The sequence below is a fragment of the Lissotriton vulgaris genome, chromosome 12 (genome assembly GCF_964263255.1).
Source record: "Lissotriton vulgaris chromosome 12, aLisVul1.2, whole genome shotgun sequence".
Lineage (NCBI taxonomy): Eukaryota > Metazoa > Chordata > Amphibia > Caudata > Salamandridae > Lissotriton > Lissotriton vulgaris.
The window spans coordinates 490,371,442-490,384,752 of NC_141700.1; the positions used below are offsets into that span (position 1 = coordinate 490,371,442).

The following is a 13,311-nucleotide window of genomic DNA, read 5'->3' on the forward strand; positions in this document are numbered from 1 at the left end:
TAAAAATAACCAATATCTTTATGTTCGAGGCATGTGGGCTGCTGAATTCATATCTGTGCATAGATCGCCGCCTAGTGTTGGGACCGGATGATTGCATATTGTTGTCCTGGAAGAGTCTTCGAAGTATCACAAGATAGGTGGCTCCTCCCTCGGACTACAGTGCGCATGGGCATCCTCTCCATCCTCAGATTGTTTTTTTCCGCCATTGGGTTCGGATGTACTTTCCATTACTCGAAGTTCGGAATCAAAAAAAGTTATTCTAGAAGGCCAAAAGGCCTTAGAGTTCGTCGGTATTGTTTCGATCGGTCTAGACAAACTTTGTTTAGAGTTATCCAGCTCCGGACGTCAAATCGGGCCGCAGGGCCTTCTCGAAGCCACGTGGACCGGTCGTCGATGGAACAGACTCCTTTTCAAAAGATGCCCTCAATGTAACGCTAAATTCCCACATACAGACAAACACCCTGTATGTAACAGATGTCTATCCCCAGATCATAACGAAGACGACTGCCTAGCCTGTGCCCAGTTGCGATCCAAAAAGACGATCCGGAATCGAAGGGCCGCTAGGTTAATAATGCAGCAATCCGCGACGGAGCCAGAAAATATCTTCGACGAGGAAGAACTTGTCGAAGCCGAAGAATCAGAGGAGCAGTCCGATCAAGACTCCGAGCATGAATCCAATGACTATGTCAACAACGAAGAAGACATCTTCGAGGTAGGAGACGGCGATCAAGGGATTGGAGCTGTCGAGGACGACTCCAGTGACGAAGCGGGGCGAATTGATAGTACATCGCCCCACAAAAACATTACGCCGGTTCCAAAGGCTCAGGTCGCAGCATCGCCGAAAGCCCTTAGCCAAGATCTCGATACCGATTCTATAGCCCCGCACTCCAGCTCGGCTAAGAATATTCAAAAAGAGCCATCTCATAAACATCATCAAAAATTGGTATCAAAACCAAAAACAGTGGAACCGAAACAGATAGACAATACAGTCTTCGGACCGAACTACGTAGACCCATCGGAGTCGAACAAAAAGGTCGCGGAGCCGAAGGCCAACGTGCCTATACAAACTCCGAAACCGAAGGCCGTTGACCCGATAAAATCGTCTCCGACTGCAAATAAAACAAAAGGGGTTCTTCGAGAAGGCCTCGATCCCAAAAGGGTTGTCGAACCGAAACAAAGTCAACAAGCCAAAAGTAGTTCCATCAAACTATGGAGCCGAAGCCAATCATTCCAAAGAGGGGCATCGAGCCGAAAACTCAAGGCATCGTTCTGAAACAGCTTTCGAAGACGCCTCAAGTACAAAAGGGGTTGATCGAACCGACTAGTAACGTCGAACCGATCAAAACATCAGCTCCAAAGAAACCAGCACAGCCAAAAAACACGGTTGGACTGCCGAAGCCTTTGGGACCAATTAAATTTGGACTTCCAACTCCCCTTGACAAAACTCAAAAAACTCTTGTAACGTCAAGACTGGTCGACCCAAAGAGCAGTGTCGGACCGAAACAAATTAAAGACAAAAACTGCTGAAGAGGAGCTCTTATACCCAGACCCCTCAGCAGAAGAACAGTCAAAACTCTATATTGACCCTAATACTGGCAAAGTTACTCTTTACAAAACGAAAATCAGACCAGTATCCAGTAAAGACTCCTATACTATCCCACTAAAGAAGAAAAGGGACTGTGCTACTTCCCCTATTCTTTTTTGAGCCTATCAATCCAGCTATGCCTAACCCATACACAGATTCACCCACACACTCAGAGGAAGAGGTGATTGATGAAGATAATGAGGATTACATTTCCCCAGTAGACCCTAACCCAGACACAACCATGGGCGGACTCAGTGGACCCTTATAGCTCTACACCCATTCCAGATACACCTGCATACCCTACTAAGCCTTCCCCTACAGAGGATACGGCTGCATTTAATGCACTAATAGACAAAGCAGCCCTCCATCACAATGTAGAGATGCATGCAGACCCCATTGAGGAGGATTTCCTTTTTGACACTTTTGCTACATCAGAAAGGTCTGTAAAAACATTACCTATGTTGAAAGACCTTACATATGTTAAGGGGCAACTGCCTCTAGATTCATTGGTTGTATCCAATGCACGTAAACGTGCAAACTCTCAAACAGGAGAAGCTCCTCCTCCAGACAGAGTCGAAAATTCTTGAGGCTTCAGGCAAAAGGGTAGCTGCCCAAGCAGCAAACACATGGCGTATTGCAAATACGCAAGCACTGCTAGCTAGGTACGACAGGGCACACTATGACACCTTAGAGACACTCCTCCAGCATTTACCTGAACCTTACAAACAACAGGCTGAGGAACTAGTACAGGAGGGAAAGTTAATAACTAATACCTCCATTAAATGTGCCTTAGACGTTGCAGACACAGCTGCCAGGTCAATTAACACCAGTGTCATGCTCAGAAGACATGCGTGGTTTCGCATCTCAGGTTTCAAAAATGAAGTTCAGTCCACTATATTAAATCAGCCAGTAAATCCAGATTTCTTGTTTGGTCCAGCTGTAGACAACATTCTGGACAAAATAAAGAAGGACACTGAGACTGCTAAGTCGATGGGAGCCTTGCAATCCCAACAACATAGGGGCTCCTTTTGTCGCTACAGTTACAGAGGAGCTGCAAGAGGTACCTTGTCACAGCACAGCTCAAACTACAAGGGGAACACGCAAACCACCTACAACAAAAACAATAATAGAGGTGGTTACCGAGGCAATAGCAACAAGGGCAGAGGGAGAGGAGGTAATACCACCAGTTCCTCTACCAACACCCAAGCAGTGACTTCTTGTCGCTACCCTCAGACCATACAACACCATTCGGGGGACGACTACAGCAGTTCCTACCTGCCTGGCAAAACATCACCACGGACAGGTGGGTAATACAAATTATCCAAATGGCTATTGCCTAGAGCTCATCTCCACACCACCCAACATACCACCCGTACACCTTTCTATGTCCACAGAACATCTCAACCTATTGCAGCAAGAGGTTATCAGTATGCTGCAAAAAGGAGCCATTGAACCAGTACCAACACAACATCAGGGTACAGGGGTATACTCTCTATACTTCCTAATCCCCCAAAAAGACAGGTCTCTCAGACCAATATTGGACCTCAGGCCCCTAAATCAATACATTCTATCAGAGCATTTCCATATGCTCACTCTACAGCAGGTCTTACCACTGCTGCTGCAAGGAGACTTCCTCGCAACTTTAGACCTCAAAGATGCATACTTCCATATACCTATACACCCGGCTCACAGGAAGTATCTCAGATTCACAATACAAGGTCAACACTACTGATTCAAAGTTCTTCCTTTTGGTGTGACAACAGCCCCACGGGTGTTCACAAAATGCCTAGCGACAGTAGCTGCACATCTAAGAAGACAACATATTCATGTCTACCCGTACCTGGACGACTGGCTAATACAAGCAAAGTCGGCCCAGCAATGTGCCAGCCACATGTCTCGCACCATTCATCTCCTACACAGTCTAGGCTTCTCGCTGAACTACCCAAAATCTCACCTACAGCCGTCCCATGTACAATAGTATCTGGGAGCGACAATAGATACTCTAGCAGCAAAAGCATACCCAAGCACAGCAAGGATCAATAGTATGCAACTGCTCATCCAAAAGTTCAAGCCACAACACTCGCTCTCTGCACAAGTGTTTATGCAACTCATAGGCATGATGGCTTCGTGCATATTCATATTCCCTCACGCACGACTACACATGCGTCCGCTACAACCGTGCCTAGCGCAACAATGGAACCAGGCTCAAGGACAATTGAAAGACCTAGTGTTGGTAACCAGTCGTGCAAACAACTCTCTGCATTGGTGGAATCCACAAAACCTTTGCAAAGGTCGACTGTTCTAAGAGCCTGTACCACAGATAGTCATGACGGCGGACGCATCCCTGTTAGGATGGGGAGCCCATGTCCTTCAGTACACAGTGCAAGGCCTATGGACAACACAACAAAAGAAAATGCACATCAACTTACTAGAACTGATGGCAGTTTTTCTAGCACTGAAAGCATTCAAAATACATTTGTGCAACAAGACTGTGTTAATCCGGACGGACAACATGACAGCAATGTATTACATACAGAAGCAGGGAGGAACACACTCTCCACAACTATTGCACCTAGCTCAAAGCATGTGGAGTGGGCCATTCAAAGAAACATTTTTCTCATGGCGGAACACCTCCCAGGCCAGAGCAATCAAATAGCGGATCTGCTCAGCAGACACAGCCAACAGATGCAGGAGTGGGAGATTCACCCCAAAGTGCTACAACCATACTTCCAACAGTGGGGACAACCAAACATAGACCTGTTTGCCACAGAGGAAAACGCAAAATGCCAGTACTTTGCCGCCAGGTTCACACATCTGCAGTCGCAGGGGAATGCGATATGGATGACTCGAACTCCGGCAGTCGGCCCCGCGCCGCGAGAGGTCCCGGTCCTACGGGAGGTCGAGGGACAGGTCGCGGGCTCGGAGCCACCACAGGTATGAGAGTAGGCCGCACTCCTCCGGGTCGAAGTCGTCGTCAGGTAAGAAGCATAAGAAGTCGAAGAGGCGTCATCGCTCTTCGGACTCCGATACCTCCTTCATTCCTGTTCCGACGTCAGGACGGCCCCGATGGGCGCCGCACCAGACGCCGTTTGGGCAGTTTCACTTCTATGAACTGGCCCATTGGTTGAGGACCCAGAGTATTAGGAGATGGGTGATGAGGAGGATTGGGAGGGGTCTGAGGACCCTCTGACCCGGGTGTGTCAGTCTCAAGAGGACTGGGCAGGAGACCTTGGGGAGGCCAGTGGCCTGGACACCTCTCCAGACACTGGTTTTGTCTCCCCTCCTACCGTGGCTTCGGAGGAGGGGGCAACCTATAGTGTGGTGTTGATGAGGGCTGCCAAGGCCTTGGGCCTTGAGCTCCCCGTCGCGGCCGTGAGGACTAATCTCCTCACTGAGGTCCTTAAACCGCAGTCAAGCTCGGCCAAGCCTCTGCTGCCCTTTAATGAGGCCTTGACCGATGTTCTTTTGGGCACCTGGTCCAAGCCCGCTATGGGTTCGCCCGTAGATATGGGTGGCCCGGGGCCGGCGTCTGGCCACGTTCCTGTTTCCTGTCCACCCACCCCACCCTGAGAGTCTGGTCATCCAGGCCTCCAATTCCCAGACCGCATTCCCGTCGGCTCCGCCGGACAGGGAATCCAAGAGGTACGAGCAGTACGGGAAAAAGATCTTCTCCTCCCTTAGTCTGGGACTGCGGTCTTCCAACACCTGCATGCCTCTTGGGCCGCTACACCCACTCTCTGTGGGAGACAGTTGCGGAAGTGCTGCCAGAGTGTCCGTTGGCGGTACGGGCCAAACTCGGCCAAACCCTTGTGGAGAGTCGGGAAGCAGCCAAATATTCTATCCGGTGTGGGCTGGATACCACCGACTCACTAGGTAGAGCGATGGCAACGACGGTGGCGGTTAGGCGCCACGCCTGGTTGAGGTCCGCCAACTTTTCGGCAGATGTCCAAAACACTCTGATGGACATGCCGTTTGATGGCCGTCGCCTTTTTGGCGACAAGGCAGACCATGCGCTTGAGCGCTTTAAGGACTCTGGGGCTACGGCTAAGTCCTTGGGCCTCTCGGCCCCACGCCAGCAATCGGGTGCCTTTCGCTCATTTCGTGGCCACGGAAGGGGCGTCCCCGCACGTGCTGCCAGCCACATTCCACAAACTAACATCCAGCGCGGTGGCGGCCGTGGAAATTGCCGTGGAGGCGGTCGGGGTCAACGGCGAGGCCAGTCCACACCCTCCCCCGCAGCATCCGCCTCAAAACCCTCCTAGTCCGTGCTTTTCGGCCCATGTGATGCCAGTGGGTGGCAGGGTTGGCCATCACCTCTCTCACTGCCGCACTATAACTTCGGACAGGTGGGTGCTGCAGATCGTCCGAAGGGGTTACTCCCACCCCTTTGAGACGACCCCTCAAGCCATGCCACCGCAACACCACCGTGTATCGGGGGATCACTTGCGGCTTCGGCAGGAGGAAGTTTCGGCCCTCTTGGCCAAGGGGGCCATCGAGCAGTTCCTGGGCCAGAAGTAGGACGTGGTTGCTACTCACACTACTTTCTGGTACCCAAGAAGGGCAAGGGGGGCCTACGCCCTATCTTGGGCCTACGGAACGTCAACTGCTTCCTCCGGAAGGAGAAGTTCAAGATGCTGACTCTGGCTCAGGTCTTAGCTGCCCTGGACCCAGGAGACTGGATGGTAGCGTTGGACTTGCAGAACGCTTATTTCCACATCCCCGTCCTGTCGGCCCACCGGCGTTACCTGCGGTTCACGGTAGGCCACGAGCACTTTCAGTTTACTGTGCTCCCCTTCGGCCTTACAAGCGCCCCACGGGTGTTCACAAAGGTGATGGCGGTGGTCGCAGCTCATCTGCGCAGGTTAGGGGTTTCAGTCTTCCCCCTACCTCGACGACTGGTTGTTAAAGGCGGGCTCGCCCCAGACAGTCGCCAGCCACCTCCAGACGACGGCAGAACTCTTGCATCAGCTGGGGTTCTCCATCAATGTGCCGAAGTCACACCTGTGTCCCTCTTAGAAGCTCCTCTTCATCGGAGCAGTTCTCGACTCGGCGCAGTTTCGGGTTTACCCACCCGAACAGCGGGTTTGGGATATACAGGCCCTGATTCCAATCTTCAGGCCGTTATCCCGAGTTTCGGTCAGGTTGACGCTGCGGCTTCTGGGGCTGATGGCTTCCTGCATCCTTCTGGTGGATCACTCCAGGTGGCGAATGCGGGCTATGCAGTGGGACCTGAAGTTTCAGTGGGCCCAGCATCAGGGCAACCTGTCCGACCATGTCCTGATCTCGGAGGGCACTGCGAGACAGCTGCAGTGGTGGCTCCCAGACCGCGATTGGGTCAGTGGCAGATCCCGCTCCCTTCCCCAACCGGAGCACGTGGTTGTGACGGACGCGTCCCTCCAGGGCTGGGGAGGCCACATGGGAGAGGCGGAGATCAGAGGCCTCTGGTCTCCGGCGGAGGCCCGGCTCCATATCAACCTTTTGGAGTTGCGGGCGATTCGTCTAGCACTGAAGGCATTCCTCCCCTCTGTCCGAGGGAGTGTAGTGCAGGTGTTCACGGACAACACCACCGCCTTGTGGTACTGCAACAAACAGGGCGGGGTGGGGTCGTGGACCCTCTGCCAGGAGGCTCTGCGCCTCTGGCAATGGCTGGAACATCCGGGTGTGACTCTGGTGGTTCAACACCTGGCAGGTTCTCTGAACGCCAGGGCGGACAAACTCAGCCGCCGGTGCATGATGAATCACGAATGTCGTCTGAACTCGGACGTGGCGCAAGGTCTCTTTCTGCAGTTGGGGAGAGCCTTGGTTAGATCTATTCGCCACCGAAGAGAACGCGCAATGTCATCAGTTCTGCGCGTTGGAATTTCCAAGGCGGCACTCGCTCGGAGACGCTTTTCGTCGCGAGTGGAGTTGCGGTCTGTTGTACGCCTTTCCGCCTATACCACTTCTGCCCAGAGTGCTGAAGAAGATCAGGCGCGACCGGGCACAAGTCATCCTTGTGGCTCCGGACTGGCAACGAAGATACTGGTATCCCGAGCTACTCAGTATGTCAGTCGATCCCCCGGTTCGCCTGCCTCTTCAGGAGGACCTTCTGTCGCAGCAGCAGGGGACGGTCCTCCACCTGAACCTGTCCAGTCTCCACCTCCATGCTTGGAAATTGAGCAGCGACAGTTGAGGCCATTTGACTTGCCTCCTGAAGTCTGTAACATCATTCTGGCAGCCAGGCGTCCCTCCACAAAGTCTGTATACGCCTGCAGGTGGAACTGATTTGTGGCATGGTGCACAGCAAAGGCTGTGGATCCTCTTTCTGCCCCTCTTTCTGAGGTTCTTCTTTTTCTTCTTTCTCTTGCCCAGCAGGGCTCTGCTCTGGGCACTATCAAGGGCTACCTTTCTGCCCTTTCAGCCTTTTTGAGGCTACCTGATCAACCTTCTTTGTTCAAGTCCCCTATTGTAAATCGATTTCTGAAAGGCATCACACACACGTTTCCACCTGTTCCCTTTGTGATGCCTCAGTGGGACTTGAACTTGGTTCTTACATTTCTGATGTGCGCTCCCTTCGAGCCACTCCACAACTGTCCTCTTCGCCTTCTTACTTTGAAGACTGCCTTCCTGGTAGCCATCACCTCTGCCAGGAGAGTGAGTGAGCTCCAGGCTCTATCCTGTAAACCTCCTTTACTTTCAGTCCATCCGGACAAGGTTGTGTTGCGGACAAGGCCCTCTTTTCTGCCCAAGGTAGTCACGGCCTTCCATATTGGGCAGTCCATCACCTTGCCCACCTTCTTTCCGCCTCCCCATCCCTCAAGGAAGGAAGAGAGGCTCCACCGTCTGGATCCAAAACGTGCGCTCTCATTCTATCTGGATCGCACACGCCAGTTCCGGGTGGATGACCAACTCTTTGTTGGTTACGTGGGCGCTAAGAAGGGGAAAGCGGTGCACAAGCGGACCATCTCGCGGTGGATCATCTTGTGTATCCAGGCGTGTTACTCCTTGGCAAAGAAGGAACCCCCTGTTGGGCTGCGGGGCTCACTCTACTCGAGCCACAGCGACTACAACTGCTTTGGGCCGAGGTGTGCCCTTGCAGGATATTTGCCAGGCAGCTATGTGGGCCTCGCTGCTCACGTTTGCAAGACACTACTGCCTGGACAGCCAAGTCCGGAGGGATGGCTTCTTTGCCCGTTCCGTCCTCCAGGACTTTCTGGTGTGATTATTAGTTCGCAGACCCTCCACCGGGGATGGTATTGCTGGGGTATCTATTCTAAGGTAAGGAATCTAACACCAACGTGTCTCTTTCAGATGCACAAGTTACTACTTGTGTAACGATATATCTGTAAGAGACATGTGTTAGTGATAGATTCCTTACCGACCCACCCATCCTCCCCGTTCTGCGAACAGATATCTAGGGTTAAGGTCATCCCCTTTCAGGGCCCTAGTTTCAAGGCACCAGTGTTGGTTTTTGGCATAGCTCTTCGTTTCTGGCGCAGAGAAGCTGTGTCTAAGAACTGACGTCAGCACGCCGAGGCGGCGTCTAAGTACTCCGACGACGTCATCACGGCGCCGACGACGGACACGGAGACACAGACGACGCCTACCGACGCGCAAGGGTACTGCTACGCAAAAGTTTCCGGATCCAGTCTGACGCCTGGGGATATTCTAAGGTAAGGAATCTATCACCAACTAATGTCTCTTACAGATATATCGTTACACAAGTAGTAACTTGTGCTTTAACCAGACCGATGGGACCACCATTTGACCGTTACATTCATGTGAATTACAATTTCTAACATGGAAGGTGGCTTTTCTGGTAGCGATTACATCGCTTAGAAGAGTTAGCGAGCTGCAAGCCCTAACTATTCAAGAGCCATGTATCCAAATACATGCAAATAGGGTGGTGCTTAGAACAAACCCCAAATTCATGCCAAAGGTGGTATCCCACTTTCATATTAATCAGACAATAGAACTGCTAGCGTTCTTTCCAAATCCACAGTCAGTACCTGAAAGAGCACTACATACACTAGATGTCAAAAGAGCCTTTCTTTACTACATTGACAGAACTAAGGATTTTAGGAAAACTAAACAATTGTTTGTTGCCTTTTCACCACAACACAAAGGCAACCCAATTTCAAAATCCGGGTTAGCCAGATGGATAGTTAAGTGCATTCAAATATGTTATCAAAAAGCAATACGCACCTTAACAGTTCCCCAAGAGCGCATTCTACACGCAAACTAGGGGCATCTATGGCTTTCCTGGGAAACATTTCTCTAGAGGAAATATGTAGAGCAGCCACATGGTCTACCATACATACCTTCACAAAACACTACTGTGTAGATGTACATTCCAAACAGCAAGCTGCTGTAGGACAGGCTGTTCTAAAAACTCTTTTTCAAACTGCTGCAGCTGGCACAGGTAGCCACCGCTAAGGGAAAGACTGCTATACATTCTATGCACAGATATGAATTCAGCAGCCCACATGCCTCGAACGGAATATGCTACTTACCAGTATGCATCTGTTCTTGGCATGTAGGGCTGAACATTCATATCGAGTGGCAGGCTGGCAGTGAACGGCCAGTTAACATACCAGAGGCTGGTAAGTGTTCAGGAGAAACCTCTAAGGTGCCCTCTGGTTGCATGTATTAATAAATTCAACATTGGAATCAGTGTGGGTGTAATAATGCGAGATGTTTGATGCCAAACATCCCTATCTTTAGTGAAGACATCATGTAGCTAGGGAACTCGTTTTCACCAGTGTCCAGCTCATGTTCTAAAATGGCTTCCCCGTTCACTTGTACTGGCAATAATGGACCTGACCAACAGAGGCATCTCTGCTCATGCAGGTATGTCCTCACATATATTATTAAGCACCCTGACCTAGTCCAGTGAAGCCTGCTGTGGGGGCAGACATTTGTCTGCACCAGAACATGCAGTTTGCAGTGGGAGTCTTGTATGTGTTTGGTGAGGGGTTTCTTGGGTGGGCCCTCTTTAGTGCCCTAGGTGCCAGGGGTACCACTTACTAGGGACTTACAGGGGGTGCTAAAGGTATTGCCAATTGGGGGAAACAATTGTACATTTTTGGGAAAGAGATCTGGCACTGGGGACCTGGGTAACAGGAACCCATTGCACTTCCAGTGGAAATCACATATTTTACCAGGCAAACGGGGGGGGGGGGGGTGGCCATGTCAAAAAGGAGAACTTTATTACACACATGCTTTGCAAGAGGGTATTGTGGTTAAGTTATCTACAGGACCCAGACCAGGCTGCTTGTATTGCTTAAACATTTTATTGTGGTGTTGGACAACTCTTTATCGCGGTGTGACTTGTTCCTTAATTGGACAGATCTTCAGACACTTTCAAAGTGACAGTACTCAGCACTACATAAAATAGCTGAATTTGTTCTGATCCCAGGTTTCACTTTGCAGTGAAGGCTCTTGACATAGTTCTCAATCTGCTAGTCAATCCCTCCTCTGTTATGTGTTTACTGATTGACTGTCCTTACTGAGTATCCTTTTTCGCCAATGGCAATTGACGTCTGCATAATCATGTTTCTCTCTTTGTGCCAACTCTCTCTGCAGGCAAGTCTCACACATCTGTCCGTTGTGTTATGATGGAGATGACCACTAGCCGTTTGGTGGGTTCCGATGAGGCTGTTATGTGTTCCTGTTACCCAGTGCAGACTTTCACTGCTGGATCCACATGCAAACTTCTCACCAAGAATGCAATTTTCGAGAGCCCCAGCAAGGATGGCAGTATCTTGGTCTGTGCAGGAGATGAAGCTACTAATTCTGCCATGGTAAGATCTAAATTCAGACACCACTCTTTCGGAGGTCAAACTTTCAGGCTATTTTTTTCACTGCTTAGAATTAGACTATTAACTAAGCGATCAGTTGTCCAGGACAGCTGGTGCCTTGAACTCACAGTGGCATGCAGCGAACACTCCTCCACTGTCTCAATTTCCATTCCCGAAGATAATGCATTCAGAGTACTGGAATGACATGGGTATTTATTCCCTCCCCCCCCTCACACAGAGCATGCGCAGCTTGTGTAGCAGCAAAGTAAGCTTAGCTTGCATACCTACAACCGTTCTAGCTCATGTAATAACACTGTATACTTCCTAACACACCTATATTAGCTTCCCATGAGCAGCAAGAGTGCTAGTATCCCTCACTTACAGAACAGGCACAACACTGTTTGCAGCAGTACTCTCTACCTTACAGATAGAAATTGTGCTGCAACATCGGTGCAGTCTGCAGAGGGTTGGTGTGCGTGTGTTTTAATGACTGACATGAGGGGTTGATGTGGGAGTGGAGGCGGAGAAGTGAGGTTGGGAGATATCATGGACAGTGTGGTGATAGAAGGCTAAGTAAATAGAAAAGTGTGATACCTGAGGTAAAGAAATTGAAGCTTCGATCGACTCCATCCCCAGATTGTTTTTTTTACGCCTTCGGGTTCGGATGCTTGTTGCTGTGCTCGGGTTCGGTATCGTTTTCGAAACCTTTCGCGCTATCCTCTACCCTCAACGGTAATGTCTTTCGCGGTTTCCCATTCGACGCGCATTGTGTAAATTGTGAAACCTTTGATCTGGAACTTTAAGGCGTGCCGACCCGTGCCGACCACGCCAGTAGTCAATGGAACAGTCTCCATTCAAGCCATGTCCCGGGTGTCGTGCTAATTTTCTACGCACAAATTTGCACGAGGTCTGCAACCTCTGCTTATCCCCAGAACACAACGAGAATGACTGTGAAGCGTGTCAATCATTCCAATTGAAGAAGACCATTCGTGATCGTAGGGCACGACGCAATAAGATGCAACTCTGCAGCGGCTCCATACCGGACATCTTCCGCGAAGATGTAGAACTCCAACACCCAGCCGCGGAAGCTGAGGAAGAAGAACTGGTCTCCGTGTCCGAAGCTGACTCCGGAATGTCACTCCGGGTCAACGTACCTCGAGTACAGATCCCCATGTGCCCACACAACCAAAATCTAAGGCTCCGGTATCACCCTCAGGCTCGGGTCGACACCGATAAAAAGTTTGATGCCCCGCCCTCTAGCCCGGCTATGAAACATAAGGACAAGCCTTTGGACTCGAGCCGGCCCCATTCCGGTGCCGGACCAACACCTTCGGCACCAAAACGTAAGACAAAACATGTGCCAGGCCCTACACCCTCGCCACCCAAGACCACTTTGGCACAGCAGGCCTTGGATCCGAAATCTTCCAAATCGAAAGCTTCGAACCCGAAATCCTCCTAACCAAAATCCTTTGTGCCGAAATCCTCGACACGTAAAAGTTCGGAGCCGACACCCTCTGCGCGAAAAGTTTGGAGCCGAAACATGCCACTCCAAAAGCTTTAAACCCTAAACAGGATAAAACTAAGCACTCCGATTCGAAGCATTCAGCGCACAAAAACTCTCAGCCCGAATCTTCCACGCCGAAATCCACTCTTAAAGAAAAAGATACTCCTTCCAAGGAGCTTCTATCTGAAGACACTGTTTTGGATCCAAAACAAAAGAGACTTAGTATTGACCCTAAAACTGGCCACTCTTCATAAAAAACAGAAACTGGATCACAGAGGATTCTCCTGTACCACTGAAGAAAAAGGACATGGGTACTAACTCTTCTCCCCCTTACATACCTCCCTCTCCTCCTCTTAATCCCAATTTACTGATTACACCATCAAATTCACCACCACCTCCACTTTCACCTGACACATAGGATGAAGATTATGGGGATGAGGATG

At 50.5% G+C, this 13,311-nt stretch overlaps 1 protein-coding gene across 1 annotated transcript in view; it reads left to right on the top strand.

The window, feature by feature from the left end:
• The window catches only part of RFWD3 (ring finger and WD repeat domain 3), a 328,893-nt gene that overhangs the window by 215,953 nt on the left and 99,629 nt on the right, over positions 1-13,311 (top strand). The window contains exon 12 of the mRNA XM_086945238.1: positions 11,150-11,367. Coding sequence (XP_086801364.1) covers positions 11,150-11,367 — 218 coding nt within the window. The remainder of the gene's footprint in view (positions 1-11,149; positions 11,368-13,311) is intronic.